The sequence below is a fragment of the Crocodylus porosus genome, unplaced genomic scaffold, assembly GCF_001723895.1.
Source record: "Crocodylus porosus isolate Cpor-Errol unplaced genomic scaffold, CroPor_comp1, whole genome shotgun sequence".
Taxonomy (NCBI): domain Eukaryota; kingdom Metazoa; phylum Chordata; order Crocodylia; family Crocodylidae; genus Crocodylus; species Crocodylus porosus.
In genome coordinates, this window is record NW_017728949.1 from 7,577,122 (window position 1) to 7,595,652 (window position 18,531).

The following is an 18,531-nucleotide window of genomic DNA, read 5'->3' on the forward strand; positions in this document are numbered from 1 at the left end:
TGGGGTAATGTAGGCCCAGCACTCTTTCCTGCTTATGCAGGGGGTCGGACTCGATCTATTGAGGTCCCTTCCGACCCTAGCATCTATGAATCTATGAAAACCTGCTCTGTTCTGGTGGAGGTCAAGGAATGTTTGCATGTTTCCCTGAATTAGGTTTACTGATACAGTGTTTGGTGTCTATAAATACTAAAGATGAGCAATGTTTAATTTTGAAGTTTGCATAAGTTTATAATTTTATGGGTGTAGTTTTATGCTCTTGTATGATAGCCAGTCAAAGAGGACTTCCGGAAGAACAAAAGCTGTTTACACCTGGAGGATTGAAGTCCAAGTAGTTGGGAAAAGAAAACTCTGAGAATTTACAGTTGCCTAGTTATGCATAATAGGTGCCAATGTAAGGTATCACAGCCTAACTCAGGCAAGGAATTAGTTTTTAAAGAAAATCTACCCAAATATTTGATTAGAACTGGAAGATTGGGTTTGTGATCTTTGTCTGAAAGGCTGTAGATATTCTTCCAGTCAAATGTGTCAGTAAAGAAGCCTGACTGGTAAAAGGATATATGTTATGGGGCAGGATGTTATATCCATAATAATTGGGAGCATCTCAGAGGTGTGCACCCAGCTGCATCCAGGGTCAGGGCATGTCACATGGAGCAGAAGCCAGGGGAGGGAGGGGGAGCATCGAGCTATTGGAACATTAGGGCAGTGGCAATCTGGGTGGGAATCTGAGGGCTGCATGTGAACTTTGTCAGTGGGCCACCAGTTGGACAAGCCCTTTTTTAAAGAATGGGGCAGAAGGACTTTTGGAGTAAGGCACAGAATGAGCATCTTGTTGAAACAAGCAGGAATCTCTCTTGCCTGTGTTGAGCCTGCTGTCTGAAAAAGTTGAATTTATTGAAAGATTGTATATATTGATGCAGCCAGAATACTTGAAAAACTGTTTTGTAAATCCGGAGTCTTCAAAAGACTGAGTCTGGTAATGGTGAGAACAATTCCTGCTTCGTTTATGTGCAGAAATTACATCTGTTCTAATTTGTGTTCATATCTCTTAATGGCGAGAATAGACTACAGAATGAGACCAGTTCCTGCCTTAACCTACAGGTTTTATACTATTTCTTCTCTTCCAGTCCTGCCCTGTGTTTGTGTAGTACCTAAGTCAGCGGGACCCTCAATCCAGATGGGCTTCTTGGACACTACTATATTTTAAACTAAGTATCAGCACAGTTTCTGTGGCTTCAGACTTGCATGTGATAATGAATTTCTGTCATGTGACCAACTGGTTTCTTCTGCCTAGATGATGGTAGGCTCTCATCTGCTGCAGAGAGAGCAGAAACTGGATCGAGTGATTCACAAGCACTGAGCGGGACATGGGCCAGTCCTCAGCATCCCTCCCGAACACAGTCTCTGAGGTCGCCTGTTCCTTATAAAAAGCAGCTCACTGGTGAACTACAAAGAAGGTCTTCCACAACCTTAGGTAAGGCAGCACAAAGTATTAAAATAAGGTATATGTTAATTGTTTGGTAACTCTATGAAGGGAGGTACAATCTCCAGCTAACAAAAGCATGGCAAGGAGCTGACTTGAACAGTTTCAGTAGCTAGTCTAATGCTACGTAAACTGGTGCAAAAACTGAAAAGCAAGATTATCTGTTCAGGATCAAGGCACAAAATGCCCTTCTTCAGATCTGGAAAAGCAGCAGCAAGAGCCTAAGTACCTGGTTAAAAAAAATTGCTTTTGCTTTAGTTTTGGTATGTAAATGAAAATCTCCGTTTTAAAGGAGTAGAGGGCAGCAAACCTTTGAAGTTAAAGAGGAGCAGCTACAGACCAAGCAAAGGGTGGCTGATATGGATATATCTAATTACTTAAAACAGTGGTGCTTAACTTTTTTGGCTGATGGGCCAGATGGGCAGTGCTTGATCTGTCTGCAGGCTGGATCTAGTGGGGCCTCATCTGGCTGCGCAGGAGGCTGTGGTGGGGATTGGCCTGACCCCAATTTAGCCATGTAGTGGAGGAGGGCTTGGCCCAGCCCTGTGGGAGGCAGGGGGATTGGCTTACCTCAGCATGGCTGGGTACAGGGAAGGGGAGTAGCCTGGCCCCCTTGGGGAGGAGAGAGCACAGCCCAGCCCAACCTCCTGGCCTAGAGGGAAGGGGGAATGACCTGGCTTTGATCTGGCCATGCAGGGGCAGCGTTGTGGCCCAGCTCAGACCCACCCCACCGGGCTTTGGATTCTGGTAGCAGGGAGGGGTAGCAGTAGTGTCACTGCTCCCCCACTGCCAAATTTCCTAATCTGTGTGGCGTCCAGAAAACTGGATTCCAACGCTCTGTGGCTGCATTTGGCTCGCAGTCTGGAGGCTGAGCACTGCTGGCCTAGAAGAATATCGGTTTCATAGTTGGTAGGGTCGGAAGGGACCTGAGCACATCATCAAGTCTCACCCCCTACCATGGGCAGGAAAGAATGCTGGGGTCAAATGACCCTGGCTAGGTGTCTATCTAGCATTCTTCTGAAGACCCCCCAGGGTAGGAGTGAGCACCATTTCCCTTGGAAGTTCGTTCCAGCTCCTAGCCGCCCTGACAGTGAAGTAGCACCTTTTAATGTCCAGCTTGAACCTACTCTGTCAACTTATGGCTGTTATTCCTAGTTACTCCTGGTAGTGCTCAGGAGAACAGGGACTCTCCCATTGCCTGCTGGTCCCCCTTTGTCAGTTTGTAGATGGCCACCAGATCCCCTCTCAACCTTCTTTTGTGGAGGCTGAACAGGTTCAGGTCCCGTAGCCTCCCCTCGTAGGGCCTGCCCTGCTGCCCCTGATCATGAGTGGCCCTCCTCTGGACCCTGTTGATGTTGTCCACATCCCTCCTGCAGTGCGGTGCCTGGAACTGGACGCAGTACTCCAACTGCGGCCTGGGCATATGTTGCATAGAGTGGGAGGATCACCTCCTTGGACCTGCTTGTGATGCATCTGTGGATGCATGACAAAGTGCGATTAGCCTTCCTGACTGTGTCCCCACATTGTCGGCCTGTATTCATCTCGGAGTTGATAATGACTCCAGGATCCTTTTCTGCCTCTGTGCTGACAAGAAGGGAGTTCCCCAGCCTGTAGGTATGCTGCTGGTTCTTCCTCCCCAGGTGCAGCACCCTGCATTTGTCAGTATGAAACCCATCCTGTTTTCATCCACCCACCCCTGTAACCTATCCAGACGTGTTTGCAGCCTGTCCCTCTCCTCTAGTGGGTCCACTTTTTCCCCACATCTTGTTGTCATATGTCTTTGTCCTCTTCCTTGCTCTCTAACATAGCTCATGCTGTCTACCTGCTGCTAGCTGTGGTTAGGTGAAGCAATTGCTGTTGCTGTCAGTTTCTGAAGATGTAAAGTACCACAGGTGTATGGGTACAGAATGACTAGATCAGTGGTTCTTAACTTTTTCTACCTGAGGACACCGTGGTAGACTTGATATCCTCTCCCCTCCATAACTCTTGTGAATTGAGTGGCATTCTATTTCAATAAGTAATTTATATATTACAGTCTTTACCTCTTTGAAGAGAAGCCAGGCAGTTGGGAGTGGGGAGAGCAGTCAGGCAGGGACAAGCTTAAGCCTGTATTTATTTGTTCACACCTACTAACACTCTTCACAAGCATCTGGGGGTATTCTGGTTGAAAACCTTGGAGACAAATGCATTGTTGGGTATGAGGGAACTAAAGGTTGCCATAGTACAAAGTTTCTTGGTTTTACCTGGGTCTGATTTTGTTGCTGCATTCAGTTCTGATCCAGGTGTCTGATCGAATTTCAGTGGAAGTCCAATAAAGTACTGTAAACCAGAACAAAGCTACAGTGAATTGGATTTGTATTCTCTAGAATAGTGTACAAACGCATCATTATGCAGGCAATCTGTGATTAGCTCCCTGATGCATTTTTAGAAATGCCCCATAAATCTGGTAAAACAAATCCAGTTACAAGCTGTGGAAAAATGAGCGGTGGAATTATCAGGAATTTACTTTTGGAGCCGATTTTTTTTAAAAAAAAAAAGGGTCCTTTCTTCCCTAGGATATTCTAAAACCTTGTCTTGCAGGTTGACTTGGTCTTCTAGTTTTTTGGTCACTTTTGAAAAATACTGAACTAAGAGTGCTTCCCAGAACCTGAGACTCTATACTTTTAAAATGAAACAAAACAGGATGGAGGCCAACTTAGACTCTGAAAGATGCAGTCACTTTTTCACTGGTATTTGCAAAAGCTTTTATGGTCCGAAACAACTTTTGATGTTTGTGGGATCTAGTTTCACATTCTCTTGTAAATCTCACTAGGTGCCTAGCTGCCTATTTAGCCCTCTAACTAACTATTGTACATCTAGCTCTTTTTGTGAAGATGGTTGTGTCTCTTGTGACTCTTAAAATTTTCATGGTTTAAATAAGCAGGTAAGCTGAAGCACAAAGAGACCAGATGACTTGTCTAGCTCTTAGGGAGACGGTGGTGGGAGGAAAAATAGAATGTGTGATTACCGACTCAAAATTCTGTCTGCGATTTCAACTGTGCTCTCAGTGTACTTGCTAGATGCATAGCTTTACAAATTTCATGGACACCTTGTCCCTACATGTCCTTGTGATGCTGGCTGCTCAGTAGGTCATTGCTGGCTGCGCAGTAGCTTTGCATTGTGGTTCATGCCATGCAATGTTACTGCACAGGTAAGGGTCTCGTGGATGCAACCACTAATGCTATTAGTATTGGTTTTAACACAGGAGGAAGGTAGGGAGTGGCAAGGACATTTAATGGAAATAAAGTAAGATTGCTGGGAAGGAAAAAGACTGAAGAGGAAGTTCTTGTCAGGCAAAGGAGAGACTTGTGGTGGAGGAAGGGAGAGAGGTGACCAGACCTAAAACTTGGATAGCGTCTCCTAGTTTTAGCTGTAAATGTTCATGGGACACTGAGATAATCCTCTTAAATGTTATACTTAAAGCATAGAGATAGTTCAGTTCATAAAGACACATACATTAAAATTGCATTTCTGTGCTGCTGTCTTGCATATAATCTAGAATTTCTGATTTTTTTTTTTTTTTGTTGTTTTGTTTTGTTTTGTTTTTTGAACCACTCCTTTTTTTTAAAGAGCATTCATGTGTAGGTAGCCAAGCACAGGTATGAGGGCCTGGCTTTTGGGGAAGTTTTGTTGCTTTATTTCAATTTTATCTCCTTTTAATCTGCAAATTGAGGCATTACAACCCTGAAAGCAGTTGCTGGATAACTGGAAGCTCCTGTTGGACACAGGGCTGAAGTCAATATTTGAAGTAATACTTCTGTTTTCTTGTGACCTGGAGGATTAATTAAACGTCATTAAAATGTTGGACCCAAATACTATAGACTACTGGTTCTTAACCTTTTTCTAGACTAAATGGCTTAGATTAAAAAAATGCCAGCTCTTATTTTTCTGGAGTCAAAAAAGAGTGAAAGCCAAAAGGGCAATTCTTCTGTTGCAAAGAACTTGGAACGACCATGGGAGAGAAGAATGGCTTTAACACTGTAAATTCATATTTGAAATTCTTGGGTTTATCTTGTGGATCATGTTTGCATACCTAACAGCACCCTTAGCACCCTTGGAAAAGATGTCATGGCATTCTGGGGTGCCATAGCATCCTGATTGATGATTACTGGAGTAAGCAATAGTCCAGATATGGCCCTGAGTTTAGCCATGTGATACTGTTAGGTGGTGAATAAAATCTCTAAAATGTCAGGTGCTCATTTAGAATTTTATTTATTTATTTATTTATAACTTCCCATTTCTGTTGCAAATCTCCAGGCTTTGGACAAAGCCCCCATTTCTTTTTTCTTTGGGGCTAATTGAACCTTTGGGAATAGGATTATCCAGAAGAGTTTTTTTTAGTTAACTGTAGTGCTTTAGGAATCTAAAATAAAGTCCTCTTCATCCACTGCCCAAAACTGAAAGCCTGATTTGTACTGTACAGAAGCAGTTAACTGATGTAGTTTTGTTAGCGTTGTGGGCAGGAACGCTGACATCAGCAAGATATAACGCAGTAAACAAAAAGCTGCCATGTCTGTTTCTGCTGCTGCTTGTACGAGGGAGGGAAAAAACATAAAATGCTAGCCAAATGGAGAATGACAGAACTGGTAAAGAACTTTGAACTGTCCTGAATAGCTAATTGTATAGGGAAAAATAGCTTTCAGTTTCCATTTTTAATATTCAGTAGAAAGAGATGTTACATGATGAAACGAATGATGTAAATAATTTGGAGAGAGATTTTGTATCCTAAATACCAAAGATGTTCAACTTTTTTATTAGCTTCAGCTTCTAGTAAATGAAACAAAGTGCAGCAAGTGGGAATTTCTGGGTAAAAATAGCTTTAAACTATATGAACCATATTTTTGCCTGTTTGATTTTAATTTATGAATGCACTTTATTTGTGTTCTAAGTGTATTGATTTTCATGAGTAGTTCTAGTTGGATACTACTAGACTAAATTAAAATTCCAGGCTGCAGTTGTCTTGTGATTTCACTATTCTGCATTTAAAAAGGAAACTTCAAATGTGTGTCCTGGAGGGGTGGGAAGGCACTGTTTGAACTTGCATTTAGTCTCTAAAAAACATTGGTATGACACTTACAATAATTTTGGAAGATAATGCAAATCATTAAGTTTTCACCTAGATTTCTAATACATTTTAAGTAGGTATTTTATCTGTATAACCACATCTTCATTTCTGGTTATTACAAACTCAATCTGGCATAAACAAGTCTTTTTTTAAAGTAATAATTCATCTGTTAACTTCCTAAACTGCGTGTTCTACTGAACTTACCTTTCAGTGGAGTTTTGCATTATGTGATGTAAGCGTTTCTGAGATTTGGATGAGCCTATCTGCCCTCCTTTTTCCCCCCCCACCTTCCATCTTTTCTCCATTCTCCAGACAATCAAAGGAAAGTGGAACCCTCTCTTGGAGGTCATGATCCTCGAACAGCAGTTCAACTAAGGAGTCTCAGCACAGTCTTAAAACGCCTCAAAGAAATCATGGAGGGGAAAAGTCAGGTACTGTATTAGGGCTTTTCAGAAATTAGGTCAATTAAAGCATGCAGAAATTTTAAATGTTACAGGGCTTTGTGTTACTTTTTTCCACTTGCAATTCAAGAAGCTGAAAAAAATCACGACACTTCCTTGGTGATTTTCATGTAATGTTTGTTGGAACAGAATGAATAAGCACAGTGGTTGAGTAGGGGTGGGAGGAATAGAGAAACAGTTCAAGCTGAATTCTGTTTTTGACCTAATTAATCACAGAATTCAAGGAACTGCAGTTCCTCCCCATCCTGTAGTTTTACAATTCCATTATTCCAAATTCTAGCCAAGAGCAGATCAGGTATTGTAAAAATAGTTGTTATTTTAAAGTTTTGGAAATCTGAGTTTCAGGATGCTTCTAGATTTAAGTACGCTCATCTGATGTTGTAACAAACTGACAACACTTGTATAAAAGACTGCTCTATTAGGTGTTGATCTGGCTGAGAGAAGGTTACATGGGTTCTGCTAACTTGCCCCCACTTCTGCCTTGAGGCTGGCAGTATAAAAATAAAGGTTGGGAAGAGAAATCCCTGTGAAGTCACATAGGTTGGAGGCATGATGTGTCATGTTTTATTCACAACATGATACAATGCTGAGGAGGCACAAATCAGGATTCTTAGCACATGAATTTATTGGAGCTGACTCTCTACCCCGTCACTTTTATCTATCTAATGATGAGTGAACTGGAAATCCAGACAACTGATTTGTAGTATTTTTGTTGCCATCCTGGAAGAGAAATCTGATTAGTAAAAGTGCAAGCTATCTTGCCACTCCCACCATGTTCTGGTCTCAGGAGAGGCCTCAACCTCTCATTTCCTTTTTTGCTAGCTACAGTTTGGCAGGGTCTAGTCACTAGCATTTAGATGTGCACCGATACATTGGTCCCATATTGTATCAGCACTGATTTTAAAAGAAAGAAAATTGATGTTATTGGCAGTTGGCCTTTTTGGCTGATGTGGCTGAAAATGTATCTGATAAATGCTGCATGCGTGTGCACAGCTGCAGCGCAGCATGCAGGTGGCCTGGTGCACGCCCAGCAGTGTGGAGAGCAGTGTCTGGCTGGTAAGGCTGTTGTGGGGAAAGGGACATGGGCAGACCGAGGCCCCCACAGTGAGGGAATGGGGCTGGTGCTGCACAGCTGGGGCAGGATGGAGTTGTGGTTGCTCCCACCCCTGTGTATGGATTTGAGGGGCACATGCCCCCCATATCCTACTGGGGTACATGCAGTGACACTTCCCTCCCCCCCCCACCTCCCCATGGCCCCTCCCCCAATGAGCTGCAGCTCCATCCTGTGCCCTGTTCTTCCTCAGCTGTTCAGTGACTGCCCCTGCACCAGCCCCGCTCCCTCCTTCACTGCGGTGACCTCTGTCTGCTTTCCCCCCCATGTCCCTTCCCTTCCCCTACACCAGACTTACCAGCCAGACACTGCTCTCTGTTGCCAGGCTGCTGGATTGGTATCTCCTGATATGATTTGTTTAAAAACTGGCCATCGGTATTGGCCCCAAAAATCTCTGTTGGTGCAATCCTACAAGCATTGGAATAGCTCTGTTAAGATTTTGAATTCAGGAGCTTGGGATCTATCTCTGGTGTGTAGCTGGGTCTGCTACTAAAAAGCTGCTTCCTGTTGTTCTTAACTTTAGGCAATCTTTATGGTTCCTGATTAGACTTCAGGGGAACTGAGGAAAGTAAATTAGCTGCCTTCTTTGGGTAGTTTAGCTTGCAAGGAATACATTTAACTTGTTATGCATGCTATTGGTTCCTTCTACACTGGCCAGGAGAACTGAGCTTTATTTAAAAGGATCAGACAGGTCAGTGTGGGGAAAAAATGAAACAAAATGGAGTTCAGCTGTGGCACTGGCATGCTGCCTCCAATATAGAAAGATTGTCTTGGCGAAGGAAAGCCTAAACCAGTCTCATTACAAATCGGAACTAAGGCAGGAATTTGTTGTACAGGGTTTTGACAAAAATGTGTGTCAGGTCCTTTGGAAGAAGACTTAAGGCATTTTCCAAGCTCTTGAGGGATAACCATGGCTGAACTCATTACTGTTAATGGCAATCAAGCTGTGATTGTTCAGTGCGATTTGCTATTAGAAGTAGTGAGCATGCTACACACGAGGCTCTGTCAGTGTGGCAGTGCCTGTATAAACTGCTTCACACTATTCCATCAAAATGTGTCAGTACTTGTGTTGTCTGGAATGACTAAAGCTTTCTTCCGCTCAGGAGCTGGTCAAGCTATACAACAACATCTTCATAAGGGGCACATGGCAGAAGGTTGTACTGCATGGTCTAGACTTGAGAGAGCCATTGAGGGACGCTTGGTTAATTCAAAGTAGAACCTGGCCTTGAATGCCCTCTAACATGCTGCATTGCTAACTTGGGAAAGGTACTTCCAGTTCAGCTGCTTCAAGCCCTGTAGAATCTAAAAGAAGGGTGGGCAGTTGGGCTTGTGTCCCCTGCCCCACCTCCCCAAACCTTCAGAAAAACTCCCTAAGTGGCTCTTCTCCGTATTTGGCTGGGATGGGACTGGAGGTGGGTGGGGAGCAGCTTCCAGGAGTGGGAATGGCAGGCAGGGCTGGGATTGCCAGGTGGTGATGGCATGGGGCCAGGGCCTGGGGCAGAGCCATACTCCAGTGCCTATGCACCTCTGTGATGGGCACCGGTTTTGTGGGCAAGAGCTGATTATGGCTTTGCCCCCAGCCCTGCTCTGTCACTGCCTGGTGATCCTGGGGTCTCCATGGAGACTGGCCAGGACCAATGTAGGTAGGCAGATGGGATGGGGCCATGGGTGGGTCGGGGGCTTTGTCCAGGGCCGGATCCAGGATCTTGAGGTAATGACAGCATGGGGCCGAGACCCAGGGAAGAGCCATGATCTGCTCTCTGCCTGCGAAACCTGTGCCTGTCAAAGGGCCATGTGGGCAGCAGATCATGGTTTGGCCCCACCCACACACTCACCACTACATGATCCTGGCCTTGTTTGCCCATGGCCCCATCCCATTCACATGTCTGGCCCCGCAGTTCCCACCCTGGCAGTGGGTGCAGGGCAGACAGCCTGGGGTGCCCAGGCAGTGGGGCCAGGTCTGGCAATGGCAGCAGCCAGAAGGAGCCGCTGCTGCCAGGAAGCGAGTCTGGCCACTGTGCTGCCCCTGCCCCACTGCTCACCCGGGGGTGGTGGGACCAGTTGCAAGCACCAGGGCCCAGGCTACCCTTTAACCCAGGGCTGGGTGGGACTGAGGGACCTGCTGCAGGCCAGACAAAATCCCTCAGTGGGCCATCTGGATCTAGCTGTATTTTGCCCACCCCTGTTTTAAAACAATGTTTATTGCACAGGAAGTTGTTTTGTAATGTATGAGATACAAGAGCTCAAAGAACATTGGCTTTCAGGCTTCAAAATCTGTTGTCTTAAGAAAAAACCCTTCCAGTTTCTTCCAAGGCATATTTGGGGAGAGAGGTAGAAGAATGTTGTTATTCTTAGCTTCATGGTTTCCAAATATTTCAAGAATTCTGAAAACCTCCATGTATTGAAGAGTAAACACTTTAGAAAACACTTTTTTGGTTTCACTGACTGAAAACATTGTAGATTAGTCACTTTTTTCTAGAGCTACTTTCTGGCTGCTTCCCCCAAGCGCGTGCCCTCCCCCCCCCCCGGGAAAAGCTTGTTCCTCTAAGTTCAGTTTGGCTGTATAGCCCACAGCTAGAACTGAACTGTTAACAAAAAGTATGCCATCATACCCAGTATAATCATGTGAAGCTCAGCAATCCCCTCCCCTCTCCTTGCCTCTTGATGTTCATGGGGGATGGATCCAGCCTCATAACAGTAATTTGTGTTGCCTATACCCAAGCAAGAAGTGCATTCTGCATTTCAGACCCTTTTAAAATGAGAATTAAACCTTGATATGTGTACCCATATGCATTTTATCCTGTTCAGTGTCAAAGTTGTCATAGCTTGCTGCATTTGAGTCTCCCTGTTGGTTTTTACTTAGCCACTGATTGGGGTTCTCCAACTCACAGCTATCCAGGACAAAACTAAAACAGGACAGATAAAATTTGATATCAAAGCCTTTTGTCAAAAATCTGGATGTCAGAATATTCCACCCCCCCCCCCCCGTTTTTTAATTTCCTGTAAAGCCTATTCGAAGTGATGATGTAGAGCAGTGGGGGCCAACCTTTTTGGCAGGCATGCCACAAATTGGCCTTGTACCCTCTCTGAGTGCCTCCCTGATCCCATCCTTAGCCTGATCTCCTACTCTTCGTTTTGCTTCCTGCCTTGTGCTCCGTCTGATCTGGTGTTCCTGCTCTGTCTGGCACTCTGCTTCCTGTCCCTTCCCTGATTTGTCACATGCCACACACACACAGGCTGCCCATACCATTTGTGGCACTTACGCTGCAGGTTGGCCACTATGACCTGGCATTTAGAAGATGCCATGTTGATAGTTACAGTTTAATGTTCCTTGGTTAATTGTTTTCAGTAAGGTTTGTTTCCTTAATAGTTAGGGCCCTGTTACATGCTTAAGGTGAGGAGAGGAAGGAAAAATAATCAATGTTTTGCATAGTAGGTGACTCAAACCTTTTATTTACAGATCATGGGTTTTTGATTGCGTGGTCCATTAAATAGACCAACCAGACAGACTCTTATTAAAAGAGTTCAGTTGAGTTCTTTAATAAGCCATTTGACTTGGTACTTGTGACTCCTGCTTCTAGCTCCAAATAAATAAGCTTCCGTATGTCTATAAATGAGCCCATTTTGTGTTTGTGTTTTTTCTTCTTTTTTTTATTTGCTACCTGTGTAGTAATTTTCACTTAATGTTATTTCTCTTTAACTTTACAGGATAGTGACTTGAAGCAATATTGGATGCCAGACAGCCAGTGCAAAGAATGTTATGACTGTAGTGAAAAATTTACCACCTTCCGGCGCAGACACCACTGTCGGCTGTGCGGGCAGATCTTCTGCAGCCGGTGTTGTAACCAGGAAATTCCTGGGAAATTTATGGGTTACACAGGTAGTTATTTTTTGAGTGCTAAAAACCTCCCTGGACTTCTTAGATTTCTGATGTTTGTATTTTGTAAGAGTGAGATGATCCCATTTAATGCTCATCTGCAGAGCAGCATTAGTAAAATAAATGGGTGTCTGTATGCACACATTTGCGTGGTGACCTTTGCTGTGTTAATTTTCTCAAGTGTCTTGATGAATTGGGGCCCAAACTTCTTTGATTTCCCAGCTTGGAAATGATTTTCCAGCTTGGAGGTGATGGGGGCTCAAACTGCTGATTTCTTGAAGTGCTTCAGAAAAATTTGCCAGTATCCGTGTTAGATTAGTCATTATTCAGTAGAGCATACTTTGATCAATTTTCACTTTTAAATAGTGTGTGTTTATTAAAAAAGCAGGAATTGCTGGTATCTAGTGACTGTGGATAAACTCATTTTTTATTTTTTTTTTTAATTTAACACCCCCCCCATCTGAAAATGGCTAAGAAAGCCATATGCAAGCTGCCAACTAATGTATAATCCTCCCCTTTCCTAACTATAAAACACCAGTTTTAGTAACATAAGATTTCTTTTGCAGTGAGGAGGTGGTAGGCAGACTGCTTGAAATCAGATATTTAAGAATTCCCTGCTTTCATGAATGTACAGGATATTGGCTCCAAATAAGCAATAAGCTTGTTTTGAGGTTGTGCAGAGGTTCTGAAATAAGGCAACTCCCATTGGGATGCGGCTTGAGATCCACCCAAGACAGCTTTGCATTATCTTTATGGGTTTATTTCTTGCTTCCTCTTTCCACAGGGGATCTCCGAGCATGCACATACTGCCGCAAAATAGCCCTAAGCTATGCACACTCCACAGACAGTAACTCTATTGGTGAAGACTTGAATGCCCTGTCTGATACTGCCTGCTCTGTGTCTGTGCTGGACCCGGGTGAGCCACGAACGCCAGTTGGAAGTAGAAAAACTAGCCGCAACATCTTTCTTGAGGAGGACCTCACTTGGCAAAGGTACTGAATGGCTTTATAGTCAGTCATAGAATTGGAACCAGTTTTCTGGTTTATCCTCTGCTTAGATAAAGGCTGTCAACTTGCATCCAACAAACTGGGGTTATGATCTGTGCTTTATTCTAATGTTGTCTTTCGTTGAAGTGGAGAAGCCATTGATTCCATGGGAAGTCACCCCTTTTTAGTGAGGCGGTAAGAGTCTAAATTGCTAACCCATTTAAAATTGGGCTTGGGCTGGAGCTGGTGATATTAATAACATTCATTGTGACAATGGACTTGTGGCTTCATGGAGATGAAAAGAATTTGTTCTCTTTCTACCATGGATGAATCAAGGCACATGTCAGTGGAGTAAAAATGCCTGTTTGCCCATTGAACTAAATGTTAGTGCTTGCTGGGTGAATGTTGGTAAATTGGTGTACAGTAACAGCAGAAGGACAAGGTTCTTTGGATGAATCTGATATCTTTAATTAGATCAACTTAAATAGTTGGGGGGGAAAAAAAATTCTGAGCAAGCTTGTGGGTTTAAAAGCTCTTCATCAGGCTGAGGAAGCCTCTGCAGTTGGTGTGTGCTCTTCCTGGATGGAATGAATAGTAAAGCAACCAGAGGCTGGGTTGGTATGCATGCAAGACAGGCAGTCAGTGAAGGTATAAACTGAGAAGTCAGTGGGTGAGAGGCAGGCTGGGTGGGGTGGGGAGGGGGAGAGAGAAGGATGAATGTAGCAAGTAAATAGTGGAGAGGTACCTGGGTAGTCAGATGTCAGGCAGGTTATAATGTGTCGTGAATCCAATGTTTATATTTAGTTCATGGTTTTTTGTTTTTGTTTTTTTTGTATCCAGGGGGTTGATGAAGTAAAGTTCATAGGCTTGTCTGTAAAAACTGTTTTGTAAGTTCCGTTTGAGGATTTGAACTGAGAGTGGTTTTCTTGGGAGAAATGTGCCCCCACAGGTAATTGGATATTCCTGTCTTTGATAGATTATCAGTGTGCATTCATTCTGGTGTGCAGTTGTTGTTTGGTGTTTCCTACGTAGTTTTTGTCAGGGCATTTGGTGCATTGGATGAGAGGTATTATTTTTGGAGGTTCCGCTGTAAGATCCAGGAATCCTGATGGCTCTGTTGTGAGGTGTAATTGTGGGGGTGGTGGAGATGTGTTGGCAGGTCTTACATTTCTTGTCATGGCATGGTCTGGATCCGATATGTTCTGGGCTGTAGGAAGTTTGCTTCTGTTGTTGATGAGGTTAGCGAGGTTTGATGCTTGTTTGAAGACTAGGATGGGTGGTTCTGGGAAGATCTCTTTAAGAATAGGATCTCCTTCTACTATGGGTTGCAATTGTTTGAGGATTTTCCATGTGGGTTTGAAGGGGGGGGGGGTGTGATTTTTAGTGGAGTGTTTTTGCTGTACTGCAGCAGTTTTTCACATGGTATCCGGGTGGCTCTTTCAAACGTGCAATCTGTCTGTCTGGAGGAGTGTCCTTGTTGTGTGAAAGCCTTTTAAGATTAGTGAGGTGGCAATCCCAGATGTTCTTCTCAGTGTAGATTTGGTGGTATCTGAGGGCTTGGCTGTACATCACAGCTTTCTTGATGTGTTTAGGGCAATTGCTGGTTCTGTGCAGAAATGTATGTTGGTCTGTGGGTTTCTTGTATAACGTGGTCTGTATTTTACCGTTCTGGATAGTGATCATCGTGTCTAAAATGGAGACGCTGTTGCTGGAGTATTCAAGAGATAGATGGAGAAATGTTATTTGTTGAATTTCTGATGGAGCTCCATCAGAGATTGCAGGTTTTCAGTCCAAATGATGACGTCATCAACATACCTTTAAGTACAGCAAGGGTTTGATGGTGCAGTCCTTGAGAAATTTTTCTTTCAGTTGGTTTATAAAAAAGTTGGCATACTGTGGGACTATATTTTGGTGCCCATAGCCCTGCCCATGGTCTGGAGGAAGTATTAGTTGTTAAAAGTGAAATTGTTGTGTGCGAGGATGAAGGGTATAAGGTCAGTAATGTCTTTGGGTGTCTACTCTTGAGTTGTTGTCTTGCTCTGGTAGGTATATAAGGCAGGCTTGGAAGCCATTCTTTTGTGGGTTGTTGTTATATGAACTGGTAACATCCATGGTGGCTAGGAGGGTGTTGCTGGGAAGGTGGTCTGTGTTTTTAAGTTTCCATAGAAAATCTGTAGTGTCTTGGACAAAACTTGCTCTCTGGGTGATGAGTGGTTTTAGGGCAGCGAAACCTGATATTTCCTGTGTTACCATATCCAACCATGGAACCCTAGGTCTGCCAGAGTTCCCTTGTTTGTGGATTATCGGGAGCATGTCAAAAGTCCCTGGGTTAAGTAGTGGGGGGGGATCAAGGTCTGTAGTTCTGATGGAAATTATTCGATGGTATTTTTGAGTTTCATGGTGAAAAGGGGAGTAGGATCTTCTTGTAGTTCTTTGTAGTGGGTGGTGTCAGCTGTCTGTTAGCTTCCTTTTATGTAGTCTTCACGGTTTAGGATGGTTGGTTTTATTACTATTTGGTGGTCTTTCTCTCTGGTAGGGAGAGGTTATGGTGGTGTGTGTTGATTTATTTCATTGTTCATTCTTTCCCTGAAGCAGTCGATGTAGCGGTCAACATTAGAGTTTCGTCCACCGTGAGGTGTCCAATCTGATGGGTTTTTTTGGGGTTGCTCTTTTCCTTAATGTTGTCAAAGGATGAGTTGTTAGAATTAGATTTATTTGGGTTGTGGAAACATTCCTTCAGGTGGGGGTGTCGGAAGAATTCTTCTAGTTCTCCGCACTGAAGTATTTTATTAGGGTATTTTTCTGGACAAAAATTTAGGCCTTTTAGAAAGGAAAGATTTTTTTTTTTTCATTTTTGGTAAGTGTGTGTGTGAAGAGATTTGATATTTGAGGGTTTGCTGCTGCTTTCACTTTCATCAAGTCTGAAGGTGGAATGTTGTAAGGGGTTGGTGTTGCATTTGACTTTTTTCTTTTTCATGTTGTACGGTTTCCATTGCATTGTTGTACAGTTTCCATTGGTGAACACCAGTATCTAGGGGAATGTTTGTTCACCAGAGCGCCCCAAGGGATGACGAGGTTGAATGGTTATAAACTACTGCAAGACTGTTTCAGGCTGGACATAAGGAAGAACTTCTTTACTGTTAGAGCCCCCAAGTTCTGGAATAGCCTGCCATCAGAGGTGTTCAGGCACCTACATTGAACACCTTCAAGGGAAAATTGGATGCTTATCTTGCTGGGATCCTATGACCCCAGCTGATTTCCTGCCCTTCGGGCAGGGGGCTGGACTCAGTGATCTTCCAAGGTCCCTTCTAGCCCTAATGTCTATGAAGGTCTAATAAAAGATATCAGATTCACCCAAAGAACCTTGTCTGCCTATGTCCTTGGACCAACATGGCTACAATCTACACCCATGTAACAGCAGAAAGTAAGTTTTCTACATAGCAGTCTAAAAAATCACTAGAACAATTATTTGACATCAAAATGGAAGTCTCTAGTTGTCTTGGTGGAAAAAAATTATTAAGAGTTTAGGCAAGGGAAGTGGTGTGTAGAGCAGTTATTTAAGTCATAAATAATGGTGTTTTTATGCCTAAGGAGGAATAGATTGAAAGAACAACATTAATATACTGTTTACAGGGATTTTTCTAAATGCAGAAGTACAGGATTAGGGTGAAATAATGAAAGAGGAATCTAATAAATCTCAGTGTATCTAGAAGAGAACCATTAATAGTAGAAAAGTGTAATGTCTTCAGAGGCAAGAGGATTTCTTTTCCTAGTTGCAGGGGATGAATCTATACAAGATGCGTTGTTATGCTCGAGATCACAATCAAGGAGCAGGGGTAGGGCGATGCTTATCTCAACCACGGGGCTGGTGCTGGGAGAAAAGGATCTTCCAGTGCTAGCTAGCCCCATGACTGTGGAGCTGGTGCTGGGAGATGGGGATCTCCTGGCCCCTGCTTCCCAAATGCAGATTGGGATCTGGGAACTGTCCCAGTCAGGGGCAGATCCCAGCCCTGTGCCTTGATCAGGTGATCAAGGTACAGGACTTGGAAGGAGGGGCAGGTCCCAGCCCCCTACCTTTATCCACCAATGAGGCAGTAAGCAGCAAGCCCCTGCTAGTAGCTAGCACCTATCCCTCCCCTGAAGCTCTTTCCAAGTCCCCTGGGCTGACTGCGGAGCTGGGGCCAGGAGCACCCTGCTGCTAGGGCAGGGGGACGTTGTCCCTTCCTGGGCTCTGGTGGCAGAGCCTGCCCTGGTAGCAGACAGCCCCCCTGGGGGCAGGGAGCAATGTCCCAGTGTGGCAGGTTACTGTTGGTGCCTGCCACTCTACAGGCTGAGCCAAGCAGCCAGCAGGTATTTGATTGTAGCAGCCATTTTAGATCCCTGGCTGCCTATATAAACAGAGCAGTTTGCTGTTGGCAGGCCAGGCAGTAACATTGCCTTGCTACAAGGCTCTATGCAACATCGTGGAGGTAAGGAAGGGCATGACCTAAAACTGCACTCTGCCAGGAGTGGGTGGCCTGGGGGGTTTCTCAGTGGCTCAGGAGCCCCCAGGAAATGCCAACCCAGTTTTTACCCCAGTGAAAGGTGGGTAGGGGTGCCTGGACCCCAACCCTCACCTTCAGATGGGTCATTTACCATCGGAGCAGGGTAGGCCATATAAGCTTCGGGAAGTGCCTGAGCCTGCTGGGGGAAGTGACCCCGCAGAGCCAGGCATGCTTCCAGAAGCACTTGAGCCAGGAATGGGGAACCCCAATCCTTAAGTGCGGGCAGGAGGCATAAACCCAACCCAGCATACTGGTCAATGCTGGGGCCAGGACCAGAAGGGTCAAAAGGGCCAGGATTCAACTGCAAGGGATGCCCATGATGAGCAAAGACTATTGGGGTCCCGACAGGCTGGAGACGGGGCCAGAGCTTATATGGAAGGTGAAGGTCCCATGATTGGGGCCACAGCTAATGGGCGAAGGAAATGGTTAAGCCAACTGCCTGAGATGCCACCTGTAAGGCTTGGGCCATGGTGTCGGGGTGGAATGGAGCTGCATATGTAGATGCTTGCTAGGGAGCATTTACTTGAGAGTAAACTGCTCCTGGATTAAATGCATATGTAGACACCCACATGCATTAGATCTCTTTACTAGCAGTAGGGGTTAACTCCTAGAAAACATGGGTTACACAGCAGCAAAGGGAACTGCCTTTCTCTAATGTAATATATTTGAGACATTTGGATCAAATTCCTTGTTCTGTAGTTGTCAGTTTAATAAAACCTCATTTTTAGGGAAGCTCAAACATTCCTTACACAGAAGCCAGAGTTCAGAGTTCTGTAAACTTAACATGTGAAAGTAAGAAAAGTCACAAAATTCAATGAAAACAAGATTCATGGAATAAAGCAGATCAGACTTCATCCCTTTGTCTCTGACATGGGAGTGTGCCAGTTGCTAGACAGATGACTGTTCTGGAAGTGTCTTTGCATCTTTTATTTTTTTGGCAGTTGTACAATTGAAGTTGTATAATTGTT

General features: G+C 44.3%; 1 protein-coding gene across 4 annotated transcripts in view; it reads left to right on the forward strand.

Annotated features, from left to right (window-relative positions):
- The window catches only part of PIKFYVE (phosphoinositide kinase, FYVE-type zinc finger containing), a 98,837-nt gene that overhangs the window by 8,095 nt on the left and 72,211 nt on the right, over positions 1–18,531 (forward strand). For 3 of the 4 annotated variants that reach the window (XM_019554191.1, XM_019554192.1, XM_019554193.1), the window contains exons 3-6: positions 1,292–1,471; positions 6,897–7,015; positions 11,865–12,036; positions 12,818–13,025. In XM_019554191.1, the coding sequence (XP_019409736.1) occupies positions 1,292–1,471; positions 6,897–7,015; positions 11,865–12,036; positions 12,818–13,025 (679 nt within the window). Of the gene's footprint in view, positions 1–1,291; positions 1,472–5,973; positions 6,106–6,896; positions 7,016–11,864; positions 12,037–12,817; positions 13,026–18,531 lie in introns of those variants that run through there. The other variant, XM_019554194.1, reaches the window with a different exon arrangement.